The 23,855-nt window shown below is 38.0% G+C and overlaps 1 protein-coding gene across 1 annotated transcript in view; it reads right to left on the bottom strand.

The window, feature by feature from the left end:
* Positions 1–23,855, bottom strand: part of GTF2A1L (general transcription factor IIA subunit 1 like) — an 82,129-nt gene that overhangs the window by 26,946 nt on the left and 31,328 nt on the right. Inside the window, exons 6-7 of the mRNA XM_062209419.1 lie at positions 7,816–8,076; positions 6,077–6,166 (exon numbers count right to left, since the gene is read on the bottom strand). Of these exons, the coding sequence (XP_062065403.1) occupies positions 6,077–6,166; positions 7,816–8,076 (351 nt within the window). The remainder of the gene's footprint in view (positions 1–6,076; positions 6,167–7,815; positions 8,077–23,855) is intronic.

The raw sequence follows: 23,855 nt of genomic DNA, 5'->3' as shown, positions 1-23,855 counted from the left end.
TGACTTGATCAGCCCTTGCCCTGACTGTTGATGAACAACTTAATACGTTATCCCTCTTAGTGTTTTGGTTTTTTTTTGTCTGTTATACTTAACACTATTGGTTGAATTCTGTAATTAATACACAGTTATTCTTAAGTGTTGAAACTTAACTGAAAAGTGATCCCTGTTAAATATAAGAGTGGGAATAAGAGAGGGAAGGGATGTACAATTTGGGACATGCTCAAGCTGACTTGCCCCAAACGGTAGAGTTAGAAACATACCAGGGATTCCAATTCAATCCCATCAAGGTGGCATGTACCAATGCCATCTCACTAGTCTATTTGATCAATTTCTGTTCACAATTGATCATAATGATAGGACTAAGAATCAAAGGGATCACATAAACAAGACTATTGTCTGAAAATACTAACCAATAGAACAAACAAGGGAGAGAACGATCCAACATGGGAAGTGGGATACACAGCAGACTCACTGAATGATGGATGTCCTAAACAGCACTGTGGCCTCAGAATCAGCCCTTAAGGCATTTGGATCCGGCTGAAAAGCCCATGAGAGTATTTTAGGCATGGAAAGCCAAGACACTCTGGCAAAAAAAAAAAAAAAAAAAAGAAAGAAAGAAAGAAATGACCTAAATGAAAGATCTCTGTGAGTGAGATCCCTTTGGAACGAACAGGTCATCAAAGAAGGAGGTACCTTTCTCTGAAGGGAGGAGAGAACTTCCACTTTGACTATGACCTTGTCTAAATATGTAAGAGTAGGTGAACTCAAAAGGCTTCCATAGCCTTGGTAACTCATGACTGGAGCCTAGGGTGATCACTGATGCCATAAACAAGAGTGTCAATTTGTTAAGTCAACAACAGGAGTCAGCATTTGATAGAATACAACATCCTTTCATCCTAAAAACCTTAAGCAAATTGGGGATAAAAGGAAAATTCCTTAACACAATCAAGGCAATCTATGGCAAATCCAGAACTAGAATCAAATTGAATGGGGAAAGTCTGGGAGCATTTACACTAAAAATCATAACAAGACAAAAACACCCACTTTATCACTGCTATTCAATATAGTTCTGGAAGCTTTAGTAAAAGCTATTAAGCAAAAGAAATCAATGGGATACAAACTGGAAAGGAAAAAGTCAAGTGGTATCTGTTTGTAGACGAGATGATCCTATATAGAGATCAAAAGATTCAACTAAGAAACTATTGGAATCCATAAGTGAGTTTAATAAAGTTGCAGGATATAAAATCAACACACAAAAATCAATAGCCTTTGTATACACAATGCTGAGGAAAAACTTCTAAGATCACTCTCATTCACAATAGCTACAAAAAAATGCAAATATCTCAGAATAAATTTGACCAAGGATGCGAAAAATCTCTATGATGAAAATCACAAAACACTAAATAAAGAAATAAAAGAAGACACACAAAAATGGAAGAATCTTCCATGATTATGGATTGGAAGAATTAATATCATCAAAATTTCTGTTCTATCCATAGCAATTTACAGATTCAATGTGATCCCAACCAAAATACAAATGACATCCTTTTCAGATCTAGAAGAAACAATGCTACAATTCATATGAAAACACAACAGACCCTGAATCGCTAAAGCAATCTTTAAAAAAAAAAGAAACAAAGCCAGATGCATCACAATACTAGATTTCAAGACATATATATTATAATCAAAACAACCTGGTACTGGCACAGGTAATCAAAACTAAAATAGACAAATGTGATTACTTCAAGCTAAGAACTTCTGCACTGAAAAGCAAGCACTCAAAAATGAAGAGGGAACTGACAGAATGGGGAAAAAAAAACATTTTAAGACTTATTTATTGGGAGCCAGTGCTTGGCATAGTGGGTACAGCCACCACCTGCAGTGCCACAGTCTCATACGGGTACCAGTTTGAGTCGCAGCTGTCCCACTTCCAATCTAGCTCTCCGCTGATAGCCTGGGAAAGCAGTACAGGATGGCCCAAATTCTTGAGTCCCTTGTGGGAGACCTGGAAGAAGCTCCTGGCTTTAAATCGGCCCAGATCCAGCCATTGCAGCCATTTGGGGAGTGAACTGGCAAATGGAAGACCTCTCTCTCTCTCTCTCTGCTTCTGCCTCTCTGTAACTCTGCCTTTCAAACAAATAAATAAATCTTTTTTAAAAAAAAAAGATATACCTCAAAACTAAAAAAAAATTTATTTATATGGGAGGCAGATTTATATACAGAGTGGGAGAGACAGACAGCAGACAGAAAGGTATTCCATCTACTGGTTTACTCCCCAAATGGCCTCAATGACCAGAACTAGGCCAAATCCAAGAGGCAGGAGCTTCTTCCAGGTCTCCCACATAGGTGCAGAGGCCCAAGCCCTCAGGCCATCTTCCACTGCTTTCTCAGGCCATTAGCAGTGAACTGGATCAGAAGTGGAGCAGCCAGGATTTGAACCAGTGCCTGTATGGGATGTTGGTTCTGCAGGAGGAGGCTTAACCTACTACACCACAGCATTGGCTCCACGAGAAAATATTTGTAAACTATACAACTGATAATGGATTATTATCCAGAATTTATAAAGAGCTCAAGAAATTAAACAAAACAAAAAATCCAGTTAAGAAATGCGCAAAGGATTTGAACAGACATTTTTCAAAAGACGAAATTCAAATGGCCAACAGACACATGAGAAAATGCTAAGGATCATTAGCCATCAGGGAAATGCAAATCAAAACCATAATGAGGTTTCATGTCACCACAGTTAGACGGCTATCATACAGAAATCAAAATACAATAAATATTGGTGAGGATATGGGGGAAAAGGTACCCTAATCCACTATTGGTAGGAATGCAAATTAGTATAGCCATTGTGGAAGACAATATGGAGATCTGTAGGAAATCTGCAAATAGACCTATCTCATGACCCAGCCATTCCAGTCCTGGGAATTTCCCAACATTAATTGAAATTAGCATATGAAAGAGTTAGCTGTACCTCTATGTTTATAGCAGCTCAATTCACAATAGCTAAGATATGGAATCAACCCAGATGTCCATAAACTGATGACTAGATAAAGAAAATGCAGTACATATCACTACGGAACACTACTGAGCTGTAAAAAAGAATGAGATCTTGTCTTCTGCAACAAAATGGAAACAGCTAGAAACCATTATACTTAGTGAAAGCCAGTCCCAAAATGGCAAACATCATATGTTTTCCCTGATCTGTGGTAAGTAATAAAGCACAAAAAACTTACTGTATATGAGTGAGACTGACATGCTGAGATTTGATTACTGTTTACATCCCCTGTCTCTACTGCTGAACAGTTTTCTTCTTCTTACTATTTGCTGAATGTTTTACTTAGTGGAGGGTTATACATATGATTACAAAATAAACAAAGTATGGCATTGTAAAAATTAAAAGAATAAAATAAGGAGGAGGGAGGGTGGAGGGAAGTATCACTGTGCTCCTAAATCTGTATATATGAAATTTGTTCACATCATATAAATAAAATAATTTTAAAAGTAAAGAAAAATAGATTCCTTGCTTCTTTGTGTCTTCGATTCTGAAGAATCTCATGCCATATAGAACTTAAACAAATGTCTATTGTTTTCTCTTGTTATACTTTTATTACAGGAGCTTCAGATATGAGCTTAACAATGATGATAGAGAGTAGATGTCACTTTGTCTCATGGGCAGTGCAAACAACACAAAGGTCCATCAACAAAGGAAAAAAGTGAAATGTGGTCTATTTAACAAAATATTTGGCAACAAAAGGGAATAAAACCCTGACACGCATTACAATGTGGTTGACTCTTAAAAATACTGTGACAGGTGAAAAAAAAGTCAGTCACAAAAGGCCGTGTACAATGTGAACTTCAGAATGGAGAAATCCTGAGAAACAGAAAGTAGATCAGTGGTTCCTTAGGCCTAAGGACTGGGGGTGAGAGAATTGGGGAGATACTGAGTAAAAACTAAAAGGCACAGAGTCTGTTTTTGAGGTGATGCAAATGTTCTAAAATTGATATATCCATGAATATACTAAAACATTAAACTGTATAATTTAGGTAAATTGTATGCTATGTTAATTATACCTTAAGATTTTTTAAAAAGATGTAATTATTCATGAATTAAGGACAAAAACAGAACATTCTACTACATAATCACAGCTATAGTAGCTATAGTAGCTCTTAAAAAGAACAAAAGCATTAGTACTTCTTAGTTGCTGAAGTTAAACTGTTAGTAATTAAATCTCTAGGGATCATCACCTCATCACTGAGTTCCACCTGCCACACTTGGTCTTCATTCTGGCTACTTTATGTCCACACTACCCCTGTTTTTCTTACACTCTACCTTTTCCAAATCATCAAACACAGTTTTTTAAAAAATATATTTGTTTCAGAATCAGTCCTTAAGACATTCAGATCCGGCTGAAAAGCCCATGAGAGTATTTCAGGCATGGAAAGCCAAGACACTCTGGCAAAAGAAAAAAAAAAAAAAAAAAGAAATGACCTAAATGAAAGATCTCTGTGAGTGAGATCCCAGTGGAAAGAACAGGTCATCAAAGAAGGAGGTACCTCTCTCTGAAGGGAGGAGAGAACTTCCACTTTGACTATGACCTTGTCTAAATATGATCAGAGTCGGCAAACTCAAAAGGCTTCCATAGCCTTGGCAACTCATGACAAGAGCCTAGGGTGATTACTGATGCTATAAACAAGAGTGTCAATTTGTTAAGTCAACAACAGGAGTCACTGTGCACTTACTCCTCATGTAGGATCTCTGTCCTTAATATGCTGTACATTGTGATTTAATGCTATAACTAGTACTCAAACAGTATTTTTCAATTTGTGTTTCTGTGTGGGTGCAAACTGTTGAAAGCTTTACTTAATATACGCTAAATTGATCTTCTGTATATAAAAATAATTGAAAATGAATCTTGATGTGAATGGAAGGGAAGAGGGAGCAGAAGAGGGGAGGGTTGCAGGTGGGAGGGAAGTTATGGGGGGAAAAAGCCACTGTAATCCATAAGCTGTACTTTGGAAATTTATATTTATTAAATAAAAGTTAAAAAAATATATTTGTTTTACTTATTTATAAGGCAGAGTACAGAGAGAGATTTTGCACCCACTGGTTCATTGCCGAGATGGCCATAACAGACTGGGCTGAACCAGGCCAAAGCCAGGAACCAGGAACTACATCCAGATCTCCCACATAGGTGCAGAGGCCCAAGTCCTTGGGCCATCTTTCATTGCTTTCCCATGCACATTTGTAAAGAGCTGGGTCAGAAGTCGAACAGCTGGTTCTTGAACCAGAACTCATATAGAATGCTGGCATTGAAGGCAGAGGCTTAACCCTTTCACCACAATGCCAGCCCTGCCAACACAGTTTTTAAACTCAACTGTAATTTTCTCAGAAGTCTGTAACCATCTCAGAAAGCTGTTGTCCTTCAGACCAAGTTTGTATTTCTCCCACCAGTATTCAAAATATTCCCGTCTGCTCCCTCCTCTACTTCCCAACTCAGCTTCATTTCCTAGTACATCCATTCAAGACAGAACTGCCTCTTCACCATCCCTCTCATTTCTCTGTTCTCTAACTTTGGTCAGGCTACTCTGACTGCCTACTCTGCACAGTTACCTATATCCTACAAATCATTCAAGCCCCATTTCAAAACTCCTCATCACCAATAAAGAATTTATAGGGAACTCCAACTACAAATGATTTTTTATGTTTCCTAGCCTTCTTCAGGACTACTGTCTGTGCCACATATATAATCATTTGATTTATGTGCCACTCATCATTTGATTTGCATGCCACATACTGTAGTAGCTGATTTACCTGCCATCTCATTAATCGTCATTCTATTATTTCATAATAGAATGTTTCAGTAATGTCCCCTCCTTATAACTCGGACTATTACTTCTTTGGTATCAGTGAGATCACACAGTACAGTGTGAAACTCAATATACCCTCAAAACTTGCAGAATTAAATAGCTGTTTCAGGGGAAATGTTACTCACCATTGTATTTGACATCACTTTCCATATCTTTCTACTAAAGGTAATTAATAAGCCCAAGGTCCAGTGGGTGAATACAGTACCTTATCATACTGACAGACAATTACATTATCCGTGTCAAACAGGTCTGGCACATCCTGTTCACTAACATCATCTCCGGAATTTAAAGGGTCCTAAAGATGAAAGATGATCACATTAAGGAATTCTGTGATGCTTCCAATTTTCTAAAGATAGAGATGTATAGAAATGAAGAAAGTAGAAGAGGCAAAATAGTATTGTTCTTAAAAGTCAAATAGCCTGGGTTTGCATCCCAGCTTGGCAATTTAGTAATTACTGACCTTGGGCAAGTTACTAAAACTCCCCATATCTCAGAATTCTCATCCATAAAATGAGGATAGCAGTAAGATGCTTAGGACATGGGACCGTTAAATACAGTAAGGCAGGTAAAATTTACCAAGATACCTGTCACATATGTTAGCTCAAAGTGGTAACTAATACCACTTACATGCTTAATTATTAATTCCACCCAGATTTCACTGCTTTTACTAGAATTAGAGCATATATTATATGCTTGTACTAAAGCTTCTGTCTTTAACCTCCACTCGCAGTCTCTCAACCTCACACTGTCTCCAATGAAGACCAACAAATAGAGGAGGGGACTGTGGCACTGCTTGGGATGCCTCATCCCACACTGGAATGCTAGCTCCAGTCCCAGTCACCCTGCTTCCTATCATTGTTCCTGGGAAGTCGCTGCCACCTGTGTGGGAAAACCAGAAGAAATTCCAGGCTCCTATCTTTGGCCTGGCCCAGCCTCAGCTTTTGTGGACATTTTGAGCATGAACTAGCAGATGGAATACCTGTTTCTCTCTTTCAAATAAAAACAAATATAGAAAAAGTAAAGACACTAGAGCCAATAGGGATTTTAAAAATAAGACTTATTTGTATGCTTAGATTCAAATTTTTAATCTTGAACTGTAATTTAAACTAGTATTAAGTATCTAGGAATCAGCTTCTATATTTGTTGGTAAATTTTTTTTTAGATATATTTAATTACAGTAACACAGAGAAGGAGAGAGACAGATCAATCTCCCAACTACTGGTTCACTCCCCAAAAATCCACAACAGCTGGGGCTGAGCCAGGCCAAAGCCATGAGCCAGGAACCTAACATGGGTCTCCTACATAGGAGGTGGAAACAACTACTTGAGCCATCACGTACTGCCTCCCAGGAAACACATTAGCAGGAAGCTGAATTGGAAGCAGAGCCAGGACTTTAATCAGACACTCCAAAATGGGATGCAGGCATCCCAAGTGACAACTGCTGTGCCAAATGTCCATCAGTAAATCTCATTTAAAAACTAAAGACTGGAGCTGGTGTTGTGGCATAGCGGGTTCAGCCACTGCCTACCACCCCGGCATCCCATATAGGCACAGGTTCAAGTCCCAGCTGCTCCACTTCTGATCCAGCTCTCTGCTACTGTGCCCAGAGAAAGCAACAGAGGATGACATAAGTCATTGGGTCCCTAAACTTATGTGGGAGACCAGAAAGAAGCTCATGGCTCCTGGCTTCAGATTGGCCCAGCCCCAGCCATTTTTGTGGCCATTTGGGGAGTGAACCAGTGGAAAGATCTCCATCTCTGCCCCTCTCTCTCTCTTCCTCTCCTTCTCCCTTTCTAACACTGCTTTTCAAATAAATAAAATAAATCTTTTTTTCCAAAAAGACTAGTGTAGGATTAATCTTAAGACTATTCTTCTTGGTTCTAAAACATACTAAATCACAGACGTTATGAATGAATGAAGTAAGTCTCTGATCCAGATCCTTACCTCTTCCACAGTACCTATTTGAGAGTCTTCATTATCACTACTGTTTGCAGTTGAACCTTCATTTGATATGCTGTCAGCTTCTTCTTCAAGTACCTTCAGATCTCCTGCATCGATAATTCCTAGAAATTCACTCTCATCTACATCTCTTGTACCTCCTAGTTCTTCATTGGAAGATGTATCACCGGTCCCATCTATTTGAATTATTTCATTAGTATCATCATCAGTTATATGAATGTTTAAATCCACCTGAGAATTAGATTCCTAACAAGAGAAAGAAAAGCAATGAAGTTCTTCAAGTCAAGTAAATTCTATAAAATACTGAATTGGAATGTAAAATTGGGCAAACTTTCCACAAGTGGTCGCATAAAACATATTTCTGCCTAAAAAAAAAGTATTCCCTAATTTTTATTTTAAAGTATACCTAGCATTTATATGTAGTATAGGAATAATTTATTATGAACAATCAAATCCATCTACAATCAAATATGGACAGCAAATGAGTTCATTGCTTTCAGGTAATATTTGCAAGTTTTTGTATGTACCAGCTTAAATGTATATACATCTGTTGTATTTTAACTATTTCCTTTAAATTTAAATAATAACTCAATAAAATGGAAAAGATAAGTGGTCTCATGCTTAACAAATTTTTTTAAAAGTTACACTAAGTGACATAAACCAAATACAAAGGAATAATTATTATGACTCTATTTATATGAGGTACTTAAAACAGGGAAATTCATGGAAACAAAGTAAATTAGAAGTTACCAGGGACATGGAGGCAGAGGAGAATGAAGAATTACTATTTCTCTTTGAAATAATGAAAAACTTCTGGGAATGAAGAGTGATGAGAGTTTCACAACATTGTGAATTGAATCTACTCCATATCATTGGACAGTACACTTAAAATGGTTAAAATGGAGGCCAGTGTTGTGGTTGAGAGACAGCTGAGCTATTGCTTCTAATGCCAGCATCCCACATGGGTGCTGGTTGATTCCCGGCTGTTCCACTTCTGATTCAGCTCCCTACTGATGCACCTGGGAAAGTATAGGAATATGGCCCAAGTACTAGGATCCCTGCTGCCCATGTTGGGGAGAACTGGACAAAGTTCTTGGCTCCTGCCCAAATCCCAGCCATTGTGGCTATTTGAGGAGTGATCCAGTGGGTGGAACATTTCTCTCTCTCTCATTAAAATAAATAAGTCGAACTGTTTGTTAAAAAGTTTAACAGCAAGCTTCATGTAAGCTTATTTTGCCATAATAGAAATAAAAAATGCAAAAGAAATTTAGTTATCACTTCTGGTCACATAAATAGCTATTATTTTGATCAATATTTTCATCTCTCAAAGCTAACAGATGAGCACCTGCCAAGTACTTTATGGGCATTTTATAATTTAAGTCTAATGGCAACACCTAATAGCCACATATAAGATACTGTTGCCCACCAAAATCACAGAGACAAAAAGAGGTAAAGCAAGATTCAAACCCAAGTTTGACTGTGGAGACTATACTTTTCACTACCACACCATTCTACTCTCCCTTCCCTCCATTCATTATACACAGGGTAAAAACAAACTAAGTTTCCAGCTCCTTGGAAGCAGATGATATTTTATGTTTTTAAAATATATTTCACAGAATTTATAGCAGAAGTTCTTAACTTTTTGGAAGAAGTTGGAGACCCCATCAAAACCTGGTCAGTACTAGATGCAACAGTGGAGTACACAGCACTACTGGTTGTCTTGGAAGTGTATACACAGGTTAACACATGCACTGCATGTAAAACAGATTATTTTAGCATTAAGGATGGGCAACAGGAGCAAGAACATGAGTTTGACAGGCACAAGTGGTGTTGATATAATAAAACGCAACTCAATGTATCAACTTAAGATATAACCTTAATACATGCAAATAATTAACTTATTGCCTGAGTAGAAAACCTCCCTTTTGGGATTCATATCTATATGAATATTTTCCTCACAAAGTATCCCCAAATAATCCTACATAGAAAAACTTGGATTATTAAGATAAAAAGCATGTGTGTTTACAGGCAATTAACTTTTACAACATTGGAAGATTTCCTTCACAGATGGAACAGAAGGAGTCACACAAGTAAAAATTAATGGCAATGTGTTGAAAAGTGGAAATAAGTCCAAATTATAGGAATAATTTTATTGTGCTCAAAATTGAAGAAATCTTGAGGTTAGACTACTTCCTATGGTATAAAAGCTAAAAAGAATGTCACTACCATACTAAGAATATGGTAAAAAAAAAATCACTTTTCTTGGATCCATCAAATATCTTGGGTCACAGAACATTCAACCAGCCTGAAATCTAAGGAGATAAATCCATAGAAAGATGTAGGGACATATCTTTCTACCAGAATAGTAACACATATTTCCAAGTATAAATATTACTTGCCTCAGTCTCTGCTTTTATATATAAGATGTCTGATATTCAATCAAAAATAATAAAACAAAAGGCAACAAAAATAATCCACCACGTAGCAAAGTAATCAAAAAAAAAAAACAGCTTAGAGATGCTAGAATTGTCAGACTGTGACTGCTAAGTTAGACGAACGATCCAGCAAAAAAGGTAGGCAACATGAACAAATGAAGAATGTCAAGAGAAAGGGAAACTAAAAGTTAAATGGAAATTCCAGAAATAGAAACCATGATATCAAAGCAAAACTTTCATCTAAAGGGGGCCAGCACCTTGGCATAGCAGGTAAAGCCGCCACCTGCAGTGCCAGCATCCCACATGGGTACCGGTTCAAGTCCCAGCTGCTCCACTTCCAACCCAGCTCTCTGCCATGGCCTGGGAAAGTAGTAGAAGATGGCCCAAGTCCTTGGGCCCTTGCACCCATGTGGAAGACCTGGAGGAAGCTCCTGGCTCCTGGCTTAAGATCAGCGTAGTTCCAGCCGTTACAACCATTTGGGGAGTGAACCAGCAGATGGAACACCTCCCTCTCCATCTCCTTCTCCCTCTCTCTTTCTCTCTTTCTCTCTCTCTCTCTCTCTCTGCCTCTCCTTCTGTCTCTGTGTAACTCTGACTTTTGAATAAATAATTTTTAGAAAATTTAATCTAAAGGAATAGTCAGTAGATGTGACACAGCCAAGGAAAGAATCAAAAGCATGCAGCAAAAAGAAAAAAAGATGAACATATAAAAAACATTTGACAAATACTTTAATGACTACACTATATTAAATATAGATGGTCTAAACATAACAAAAAGATAAAAATCATAATACTAGGTTAAATTAGAAATACCCAATCATGTGCTGTGTACTAGAAACCCATTTTAACCATAATGACAGAGATAGGTTAAAAGAAAATGAATAGAGGTATATGTTGTAGCATAGTGAACTGAACTGCTAGCAGAGACACCTACATCTCCTATCACAGTGCCTGGTTCAAGTCCCAGCTATTACATTCTTCTGATTCAGCTTCTTGCTAACTCACCTTGGAGGCAGTGGATGATGACCCAATACTTGGGTTCCTGCCACCCAACCACATAGGGGAGATGGAGTCCTGGCTTTGGCCTGGCCTAGCCCTAGTTGTTGTGGCCATTTGAGGAGTGAATCCATGGATGGATAGTGCCCTTCTTTGTCCCTTTTAACAGTGTTTGTGTTAAAAATCTATTTTGTCTGATATTAAGATGAAACTCAGGTGTGACTCAGCCTAGTGCCAGTCTAAGAATGTCAAGGATTAACCTTTTTCACCTCTCCAACAACCTTGGATAGACAGAAAGGAATCAGAGGACCATCTTACTTCTCAGTGTCAGGTTGCTAAAGCCCAAAACTGAGCAGATTGTGAAGGCCCCCATCCCTAGGCCAGTGCTTGCAGATGGATCCTCCATAATTACCCTAGTGTCAGGCAGAGACATGAACACTGGTGGGATATTTTTGTTTCGGCATATATCATCACCATGTGGGCCTTCCATGTGCTCCTGAGATAGCACAGGGAGTAGTAACAGTGAGACTCAGGTGTAACTTACCCTGTACCTGACTGGGAAGCTAATGAGTTGCCTCTATCACCCTTCTTCCAGCCATGGGCAGACAACAAGGAATCACAAAACTGTTTCTAGAACTCAGCACACCAGGCTGGTAAAACCCAACACTGGGCAGATCCCAACAATCCTTGTCCGGAGTCTCTGATTCAGTGCCAAATGAAGTTCCATGATCCTAGCTGATCAGTTTTATGTACCACCCAGCATCACTAGTGACTGGTAGAACAGGCCTTGAGTTGTGAGCCCACTTTAACAGCAGACAGACAGACCACAATAGAATGGGCTTTGGTCCTACCTCTCAGGCTAGATGCTCCAGGAATTTTTAAGCACTGTGGCACTGATGGCTATAGGACTAGGCATCTGGACGTAACCCAACCCCAGGAAGAAACTTGTGGTCTTTTATACATGATTTTACAGTTAATTCCATATGACACACCAACTGTGAGACAAACCTGAGACTGGGATGTATTTTAGGACTGAAACAGTGACACACACCAACACCAGACCTGTAACAAACCTTGCTGACTTTGGATGCCATCTAGTTCTGAATTAGCAGAAGTGTGCACAAGCTCAGAGAAAATAAGCCATCTATTTTAAATTTCTCAAAGTACAGCCACAAAGTAAGATTCAAAAATGGAAAAAAAATACTACTTTAATGTACATGATATCATATGCCAAAAGATGTTAAGAACGCTCAAGATTCACCTAACACAACAAAATGCCAAAATCCAATCACATAGGGAATTGACATTTTAAATGCTTAGATGAAGAATTTAAAACAGCTGTTTTAAGGAAACTGAATGAACTTCAAGAGAACACAAACAGCTCAATACTTTAACAGAGAGACCTGACAGAGGAATAGAAACAATTTATTTAAACTAACAAATCCTTCTACCTAAAATTATTCTATATGAAATTTAAAATGCAATCAAAGGCAACAATAGCAGAGCAGACCTAACAGAAGAATGGATCAGCGAGCTCAAACACAGGATATTCGAAAATGTACAGGAGAAAAACAAAACAAAAACATCAAGAGGACTAAAGAAAACTTACAGGAACTATGGAACTGCATGAGAAGAACAAATATCCAACTTACTGAGGTTCAAGAGGGACCTGAGAAAGTCAAAACAATATAAAGCATATTCAAAGAAATAGTAACTAAAAAGCTTCACAACCCCAGAGAAAGACACAACTATCCAGGTACAAAAGGAGGTCAAAGAACATCAATTAGACCCCTACCTTACACAAAAATGCACTCAAATTGGATCAAAGAGCTAAATCTATGACCCAAACCCTCAAATTACTAGATAACATTGGAGAAACTGCAAGACATTGGCATAGGCAAAGACTTCTTGGAAAAGACCCCAGAAGCACAATTAAAGTCAAAATTGACAAATGGGATTACATCAAGCTGAGAAGCTTCTGCACTGCAAAAGAAAACAACTCAGCAAAGTGAAGAGGAAACTGACAGAATGAGAGAAAACATTTGCAAACCATGTAACTGATAAAGGCTTAACATCCAAAATCTATAAAGAGCTCAAGAAACTCAACAGCAAAACAATCCAGCTAAGAAATGGGCAAAGGACTTGAATAGGCATTTTTCAAGACAGGAAATTCAAATGGCCAACAGACACTTGAGAAAATGCACAGGATCACCAGCCATCAGGGAAATGCAAATCATCTTTTGCAACAAGATGACACCACTGGAAACCATTATACTTAGTGAAATAAGCAAGTCCACAAAAGAGATACCATGTTTTCCCTGATCTGAGGTAACTGAGTGTATCTAAAATGTAATGTATTGAAGTGAAATGGACACTTTTAGTTTTGATGGTTGTTTACAGCCCATGTCTCTTCCACTGAGGAACAGTGATTTTTTTTTCTTCATACTATTTGTTGAACTCTTTTATTTAATGTAGGTAAATTGAGGATATACAATCATTTAGTAAACTGAAAATAGATCTTTGTAAAAATTAAGAGTAGCAATGGGAAAGGAGGAGGAAAAAGGGTTGGAACATGAGCAGGAGGAAGGTTAGGGTTGGAATACCACTATGTTCCTGTATCTGTACATATATGAAATACATGAAACTTGTATAACTGAAATAAAATTTTACAAAAAAGATCACCAACTAGAGTCTACTTAACAAAGCCTACCCTAAGACATATTACAACACAGCTCTTCAAGATTAAAGACAGAAGATTCTCAAAGCTGCAGGAGAAAAGAAACACATAATACACAAACAGGTTATGTGCAGACTTCTCAGATGAAACCTTACTGGCCAATAGGGAATGGGATGAGACTTTTACAGTACTGAAGAAAAAATTCTGCTAGCCAAAAATACTATACACAGCAAAGCTTTCCTCTACCTGAGGGAGAAACAAAAGAGATTACCAAACAAAAAGTGAAATACTTTGTCACCACTAGACCTGTCTTAAAAAAACCGCTAAAGGGAGTACTTAAAACTAAAAGAGGCTGGCACCACAGCTCAATAAGCTAATCCTCCACCTGCGGCACCAGCACACCAGGTTTTAGTCCTGGTTGGAGCACTGGATTCTGTCCCAGTTGCTCCTCTTCCAGTCCAGCTCTCTGCTATGGCCCGGGAAGGCAGTGGAGAATGGCCCAAGTGCTTGGGCCCTGCACCCACATGGGAGACCAGGAGAAGCACCTGGCTCCTGGTTTCGGATCAGCGCGGTGTGCCGGCCACAGTGCACCGGCTGCAGCGGCCATTGGAGGGTGAACCAACGGTAAAGGAAGACCTTTCTCTCTGTGTCTCTCACTGTCCACTCTGTCAAAAAAAAAAAAAAACTAAAAGAGATGCAAACAAGTAAAAATAAAGAATCAAAAAGAAAACTCACAAGATTGACTATAAATTCATAATATTTTAATATTATAAACATGATGCCTAAACCACACACATCTTTAATAAAGACCAAAAAATTAAAAACAGTGACATAAATAGGTTCATAGACCTGAAATACACAGAGATAAAAAGGCATATCAAATATTCAAAATGATTGATGGACTTTAAGTATAAAATTCTTTATTATAGTATTTTTTTATTTTTTATTTTTTTACAGTCAGAGTGGACAGTGAGAGAGAGAGAGAAAGGTCTTCCTTTGCCGTTGGTTCACCCTTCAACGGCCACCGTGGCCGGCACACTGTGGCCGGTGCACCGCGCTGATCCAAAGTCAGGAGCCAGGTGCTTCTCCTGGTCTCCCATGCGGGTACAGGGCCCAAGGACTTGGGCCATCCTCCACTGCACTCCCGGACCACAGTAGAGAGCTGGCCTGGAAGAGGGGCAACCTGGACAGAATCCGGTGCCCCAACCGGGACTAGAACCCGGGGTGCCAGCGCCACAGGCGGAGGATTAGCCTAGTGAGCCACGGCACTGGCTATTATTATGTTTTAACTATTTTTTCCCTTTTCTTATATTTTTATCGATATCAAATGGCTGTCTTTTCAAATTAGTTTTTTATAACAAAATGTTTTTTGTAAGCCTTATGGTAACCACAAAGCAAAAATATAACAGGCTTACCAAAAATAAAAAGCAATCAAAGCACAGTACTAAAAAAAAAAATCAGTTAACCACAAGGGAAGAGAGGGAGAAAAAAAAAAAACTACAGTGAAATTAGAAAACAAGTATCAAAATGGCAATAGTTAGCATGTACCTATCAATAACTACCTTAACTGTAAGTGGAATAAATTCTGCAAGAGATGTAGAGAGACTGAATGAGTAAATAAAATAAGACCCAATCATATGCTGCTTTTAAGAAACTAACATCACTATAAGGACACACATGGACTGAAAGTAAAAGGATGGAACAAGGAATTCCACACAAACTCAAGAGAGAGAAGAGTAGCCACACTAATATCAGATAAAATAAATATTTTTTAAAAATAAAATAAAATATATTTTAAATAAAAAGAAACAAAGAAGGTCATTATACCAAAATAAAAGGTCAATTAGGCAGAGGAAATAACAATTGTATATACATATGCACCTGATATCAGAGCACCCAAATACATAGAGCAAATATTAGATCTAAAAGAGAGACAGACTCCAATACTCTAACAGTAGGAGACTGTAACATTCCCTTTCAGAAACCAGATTCAGGGCTGGCACTATGGCAGAGCAGGTTAAAACCCCAGCCTGCAGTGCTAGTATCCTATATGGGCACCAATTTGAGTCCCAGCTGCTCCACTTAAGATCCAGCTCCCTGTTAATGCATCTGGGAAAGCAGTGGAAGATGGCCCAACTGCTTGGGACCCTGCACCCACATGAGAGATCCGAAAGAAGCTCCTGGTTCCTAGCTTTGGATTGGCTCAGCTCCAGCCATTGCACCCATTTTGGGAGTGAACCAGTGGATGGAAGACCTCTTTCTGCCTCTACCTCTTTCTGTAACTATCTTTCAAATAAATAAAATAAATCTTTTTAAAAAAAGAAGGAGCTCATCCAGATTTCCAGAGAGAAAATCAAGATACAGAAAATTAAATCATATCCTCGAGCAACTGGAGCTAACAGACATCTACACAATGTCCCATCTAACAGATGCAGAATACACATTCTTCAATAATGTAGTCCATATAATAGGACACAAAACATGTCTCAACATATTTTAAAGAGTAGAAACCATGCTTAATACCTTTTCAGATGACAAGTGTAATGAAATTAGAAACAAAAAAAGCCTTTGGAAAACAGATACACAGAAATTGAAAAACTTACTTCTGAACAAATAATGGAACAAGGAAGAAATTAAAAAGATTAAAAATTTTCTTGGGGCTGGCACTGAGCTGCCACCTGCATTGCCAGCATCCCAAATGGGCGCTGGTTCGTGTTCCAGCTACTGTACTTCCAATCCAGCTCTCTACTAAGGGCCTGGGAGAAGCAGCAGATGATGGCCTTAGTGCATGGGCCCTTGTTACCCACATGGGAGACCTGGAAAAAGCTTCTGGCTTCAGCCTGGCCTAGCCCTGGCCATTGTGGCCATCATGAGAAGTGACCCAGAGGGTGGAAAAATCTCTCTCCCCATCTCTATTTCTCACTGTAACTCTTTCAAACACATAAATAAAAGTTTTAAAAAAAAAAATGTCTTGACAGCTGGCGCCATGGCTCACTAGGCTAATCCCCCACCTGCGGCACCGGCACACCGGGTTCTAGTCCCCGTCGGGGCGCCGGATTCTGTCCCAGTTGCTCCTCTTCCTGTCCAGCTCTCTGCTGTGGCCCAGGAATGCAGTGGAGGATGGCCCAAGTGCTTGGGCCCTATACCCGCATGGGAGACCAGAGAAGCACCTGGCTCCTGGCTTCGGATCAGCACGGTGCACTGGCCGCAGCGCGCCTGCCACAGCGGCCATTGGGGGTGTGAACCAATGGAAAAAAGAAGACCTTTCTCTGTGTCTCTCTCTCTCACTGTCCACTCTGCCTGTCAAAAAAAAAAGAAAAAAAAAAAAAAGAATATGCTTTAGAAAAAGGACAGTCTTTTCAATAAACAGTGCTAGGAGAATTATATATCCACATGAAGAATTTTCTCACTATGTATAAAAATCAACTCCAAATGCATCAAATGCCTAAATGGAAGATTTTAAACTCTGAAGCTATAGAAGAAAACAGGGGAAATCTTCAGGATATTGGAATGAGCAAGGATTTTTTAAATTAGACACCAAAAGCACTGCAAAAAAAAATAAGTAAAATTAGACAAATGGAATTTCATCAAAAAAGCTTATTCAAAGCAAAGGAAACAATCAACAGAATGAAAAAGCATCCTAAAAAATGGGAGAAAATATTTTCCACTAGATGTCTGACAAGGTAGGTTAATAACCAGAATACTCAACTCAATAACAAAAAAGAAGCCAATTTAAAAATGGGCAGTAGATCCAAACAGATATTTCTCAGAGGAAGACATATAAATAATCAATAGATATATGAAAAAATGCTGAGCACCAATCATTAGAAAATTGCCTACAAAAACCATAATGAGATATCAAATCATTCCAGTTACAGTGACTGTGACCAGAAAGTCAAAAAATAACAAGTGTTGATGAGGTTGTGGGAAAAAGGAAACACTTGCACGTATTGCGAGATAAGAAATTAGTACAGCCATTGTGGAAAAAGAGTATGGAGGTCTATCATAAAATTAAAAATAGAAGTACCATATTAACTAACAATCCCACTAGTAGTATATATCCAAAGTAAATGAAATCATTCTATCAAAGAGACATCTGTACTCCCATGTTTCTTGCAGCACTATTCACAATGTCCATCAACTGATGAGCAAAGAAAATGTGGTACAAATGCACAATGGAATACTATCCAGTTACTAAAAAAATAAATAAAAAGGATGAGATCTTGTTCTTTGCAACAACATGAATGGAACTGGAGGTGATCATGTTAAGTGAACTGAGGCAAGCACAGCATGACTAAAACCACAGGATCTCTTAATGGTTGCTAAAGGATACAGAGGGAACGGGGAGAGGGAGTTGGAAAAAGGTTGATTAATAGGTACTAATACTTAGACAGGAATGAAAAGTTTAGTGTTCTATTGCACAGTAGGGTGACTATTAGATATTAATCATGTTCTGCATATTTTTCCCCAAAGGACTAGAAGAAAGGATTTTTAATGTTTTCACTATAAATGTTAAATATTTGATGATATATATATACACAAATTAGACATTATACAACATATCCATGTACCAAAACATTACATGGTACCCAATAAACACATATAATTTTATGTGCCAATTAAATATTTTTAAATTTTTTAAGAATAATTAAACATTCAATAGCAGTTCATGATTTTAAAAAACCCTTTGCAGAGTAGGTTAAAACAAATTTTCTCTACCTGATGAACCACATCTATAGAAAAACCTATTGCTAACACAGTACTTAACGATGGAGCCAGTGCTGTGGCAGAGTCGGTTAAGCCTCTGTCTGCAGAGCCAGCATACCATACAGGTGTTAGTTCAGTCCCAGCTGCGCCACACCTGAACCAGCTCCCTGGTAATGTTAATGGGAAAGCAGTGGAAGATGGCCCAAGTCGCTAGGCCCCTGCACCCACATGGGAGACTAGGAATAAGCTCCTGGCTGCAGCCTGGCCCAACCCTGGCCATTTCAGCCTTTTGTAGAGTGAACCAGCGAATGGAAGATATCTCTCTATTTGTGCTTTAAAAATGGATAACATAAAAGTACTTAATGATGAAAGACTAAATGCTTTACCATAAGATCAAAGGCAAGATATCTGCTGTCAGAACTCCTTTTTAATTTTCTACTGTAGTTCTTAATCAGTGTAAGAGGTAAGAAAAAAAAAATTGACTTGGAAGAAATAAATTTATTCTAATCCCAAAAATAGATGATTGCCTACCTAACACAATGCCAAGAACTATAAAAAAATAACTGCCAAAACTAAACACTGGGCTTCACAAAGTCAGAGGATATAAGGTCAATTTATAAAAATCCAATTTGTGTGTTTATGGCATCAATAATTTAGGAACTGAAGTTTTAAAACAGTATCACCTATAGCAGCAAGAGAAAAACAATCCATCTAGATCCAAGGAATCCTTCAAATAAATAAGTAAATCTTAAAAAAATAATAATACAAGGGCGTGCATTATTGTGTAGCAGGTTTCGCTTCCACCTGTAAAGCTGGCATCCCATATGGGCATCAGTTAAATGCTCTGCTGCTCCACTTCTGATCCAGCTCCCTGCTAATGTGCCTGGGAAAACAGTGGAAGATGGCCCAAGTGCTTAGGACCCTGCACCCATGTGGGAGACCTGGAAGAAGCTCCTGACCAGCTTGGCCCAGTCCTGGCTGTTGCAGACATTTGGGGAGTGAACCAGCAAATGGAAGATATCTCTCTCTCACCTCCTAACTTTTTAAAGATTTATTTATTTATTTGAAAGTCAGAGCTACACAGAGAGAGGAGAAGCATAAGAGACAGAAAGGTCCTTCATCCGATGGTTCACTCCCCAATTGGCCACAATGGCCAGAGCTGTGCCGATCCGAAGCCAGGAGCCAGGAGCTTCTTCTGGGTCTCCCACGCAGGTGCAGGGCACCAAGGACTTGGGCCATCTTCCACTGATTTCCCAGGCCACAGCAGAGAGCTGGATCGGAAGTGGAGCAGCTGGGTCTCAAACCAGTGCCCATATGGGAAGCTGGCACCCCAGGCCAGGGCGTTAACCTGCTGTGTCACAGTGCTGGCCCCTCGCCTCCTAACTCTTTCAAATAAATTTTAAGAAACTTTTTTAAAAAAATTCAAGAGAATACTACAAACACTTGTATGCAACAAAATGTATAACTTAGATGAAATGGAGAAAACCCTAGAAACACAAACTACTAACAATGAATCATGACAAAACAAAAATCTGGACCGGTAATCTGCTAACTAGTAAGGCAACTGAATTAGCCATCAAAAACCTCCCTACAAAGAAAAGCCCAGAACCAGACAGCTTCACTGGAGAACTGTATCAAACATTTTAAAAAGAACATTGATCCTCCTCATACTCTCCTGAAAAACTGAAGAGAAATGATGACCTCCAAACTCATTTTATTAGGCCAGCATTACCCTGATTCCAAACCTAGGCAAAAACATTACAAGAAAAACTACAAACCAACATCCCTGATTAATAATAATGCAAAAATCCTCAACAAAAACTACTAAGAAAATTCAACAGCACATTATAGGGAATCTACACCATGAACAAATGAAACTTACCCCTGTGATGAAAGAATGGATCAAAAAGCAATCATATGTAATACTGAGATCTATGAAGCTTTTCTCTAACATTAGAAATACAGCAAGGATGTCTGCTTTGAACACTTCTATTCACAGTACTGTAAGTTCTAGTTAGAACAAGTAGGCAGGGAAAAAAAGACATCCAAATTGGAAGTAAAATAGCAAAATCATTGCTATTCACAGATTACATGATTTCACATGTAGAAAACCCTCAAGATTTTACACAAAGCCTAGAATAAATCAATTCTGCAAATTTATAGGACATAAAATTAATACACAAAATACAGTCACATTTCTATACATCAACAATTAACCTAAAACTGAAATTAGGAAAACAATTTCCTTTACATTAGCATTGAAAGGAAGACAACACTTACAAGGAGGCAAAAGACTTGATACTGAAAACTACAAAATGTTGCCATAAGAAATTAAAGACATAAATAAAAAGACATATCAAGTTCATTAGAAGACTTAATACCCTTAAGATGTCAACCATCCAGAACCATCTAAATAGCCAATGCAATTCCTATCAAAATTCCAAGAGTATTTACAGAAATGGAAAAATACATCCTAAAATTTATATGAAGTTTCAAGGGACCCCAAATAGCCGAAACAATTTTGTAAAAGAAAAATCAAGTTGGAGGTCTCACATTTCCCAATTTCAAAACTATAAAACTACAATAATGAAAACAGTATAGCATTGGCACAAAGGCAGACATACAGGCCAATGTAACATAGACCCCAGAAATAAACTGTCATATATATGGTAAAGACCATTCAATGGGGGTATTGATAGTTAACCAATAGTGCTGGGAAAACTAGTATCCACATGCAAAGAACTAAGTTGGACCTTTATTTATACCATATACAAAATCTAACTCACAACAGATCAAAAGACTAAACAGAAGAGCTAAACTGTAAGAAGAAAATACAGGGGGAAACCTCCATGACTGGATTTGACAGTGATTTCTTGACTATGACATCAAAAAGTATAGGCAACAAAAGGGGAAAAAAGGTAACAGAAAAAATAGATTTCTCAAAATTATAAACTTTTGTGCTTCAAAAGACACTCTCAACAGAGTGAAAAGGCAACCCATGGAATGAAAATGACTTCTAAATCATGTATCTGATAAAGGGTTAATATTTTCAATATATTAAGAACTACACTTCAACCACAAAAAAAGCAAAAGCCCAATGAATGTACAAATGAGCTGATTAGATATTTCTCCAAAAACGAGATACGAATGGCCAGTAGGTACATAAAAAGATGTTAAACAATAGTAAATGCTTATCAAAACCCTGAAACACAACTTAAAATCTATTAGAACAGCAATTTTTTGAAAAAAAAATCAGAAAATAAGTCTTGGCATAGATGTGGAAAAATGGGAAGCTTTGTGCACTGCTGGTGGGAATGTAAAATGGTACAGCCTCTGTGGAAAACAGTATATGGCAGTTTCTAATAAAATAAAAAACTAGAACTGTCATGTGAACTTCCACTTCTGAATGTACTTGTGTAGCCAAAAGAAAACAGGAACTCAGAGATATTCGTGTATCATATTTATAGAAGCATTATTCTCAGTAGTCAAAAAGTAGAAACAACCCTGAAGTGTCCATAGACAGATAAAGAATTTAAAAAAAGAAAAACTGTGGGGAGGAAAATTTTGACACATGCTACAAAATATATGAACCCTTAAGACATCACACTAAATGAAAAGGTCCTAAAGGGCAAATACTGTCTCATTCCACTTACACGAGGTAGTCAAACTCAAAGTGACAGAAAATAGAATGATGGCTGCCAGGTACTGGGGCAAGTGAGAAGGGGAGAATTTTGTTTAATGAGCAGGGAGTCTGAGCTTGGGAAGATGAAAAATTTTGAGAGATAAGTGGTGGAAATGGCTGCACAGCGTGAATGTACTTACCTCACTGACCTATACAGCTAAAAATGGTTAAAATGATAAATGCTTATGTTACATATTTTTTATCACATGGTAAAAATAGAACAGGAAAAATCAATGGTGATAACATACTGTCAAGTATATGGTGAAACTGACAGAGTACTGGTGGCAACACTGATACCACAACTGGCACAATCTCTTTTGGAAATATTCTGGGAATATATTTCAAGAACCTCAGAAATGTTTATGGTTTTTCTTTAATAATCCAACCTTTTAAAAAAGTATCTTAAAAACAATGCAAATGAAGTTTAAAATAGCATAAAGACATTTTATGTTTTTAAAGCACCATTTAAAATGGCACGCAAAACCATGAACTATGTACCTAAAAATATAACAGAATATATGCAATCTGTGTATGATGAAAACTAGAAAATATTAGTGAAAAAGTCAAAGACTCAATATTTCATCTACAGATTCAGCACAACTCAAATCACAGTCCTAGCAACTTCTTTTAGAAAATGACAAGCTCATTCCAACAGCTACATGGAAACACAAAGTGACCTTAAGAGCGACAATTTTGAAAATGAACAAATTTGAGACTCACACTCTCTTAATGTCCAGACTTCCTATGAACCTACCACAATCAAGACAGCGTAGTACTAGTGAAAAGAAATGCAAGCCAGTGTGTGTATCTGTGTGTGTGTGCACGCATGAGACAGAGATCAGGGAGGGGAGGCAAGAAGCAGGGTTAGGCAACTGGCTCAGCAGTTAAATTGACATTTGGGATGCCAAATCCCCTATCAGCATGCCAGCTCTTCTACCTTCTGATCCAACTTCCTGCTAATTTGCATCCTGGGAGGTGGCAAATGATGGCTCAAGTATTTGAGTCCCTGCCACCCACATGGGAGACCTAGGTTGAGTTCCAGGCTCCTGACTTCAGCCTGGCCGAGCCCTGGATGTTGCAGGCAGTTAGGGTAAGCAGCAGCATATGGAAGATTTCTGTTTCTGTCTCTTCCTCTGCCTTTCAAATAAAAATTTTTAATTTTCATTTTTTTATTAAAAAATACATAGATTATTGAAACAAAATGAATGTCCAGAAATAAGTCAAAACAGATATAGAGACTGATTTTCATGAAAGATGAACTGCTTTACATACTTAACATGTTTTAGACAACTCAATAAACACTGACCAGTCTTTTCAACTGCTAAGGCTAAAAAAACCACTCATATGAAAAACAAGCAAATAAAAAAACCAGTGAACCTACATCCTACCCTTGCACCAAATACAAAAAGGAATCCAGGATAGACCGCAGACCTAAGTGTTAAGCCTACAACTACGAAATATTTACACAAAAAAAAATGAGAAAAAAATTTTTCAACCTTCATTAGGTAAGATACATAAAAGTAATACA

The sequence above is a fragment of the Lepus europaeus genome, chromosome 13 (assembly GCF_033115175.1).
Source record: "Lepus europaeus isolate LE1 chromosome 13, mLepTim1.pri, whole genome shotgun sequence".
Lineage (NCBI taxonomy): Eukaryota > Metazoa > Chordata > Mammalia > Lagomorpha > Leporidae > Lepus > Lepus europaeus.
The sequence above is the reverse complement of the archived record's forward strand: the minus strand, read 5'-3'. Positions and strand labels throughout refer to the sequence as shown.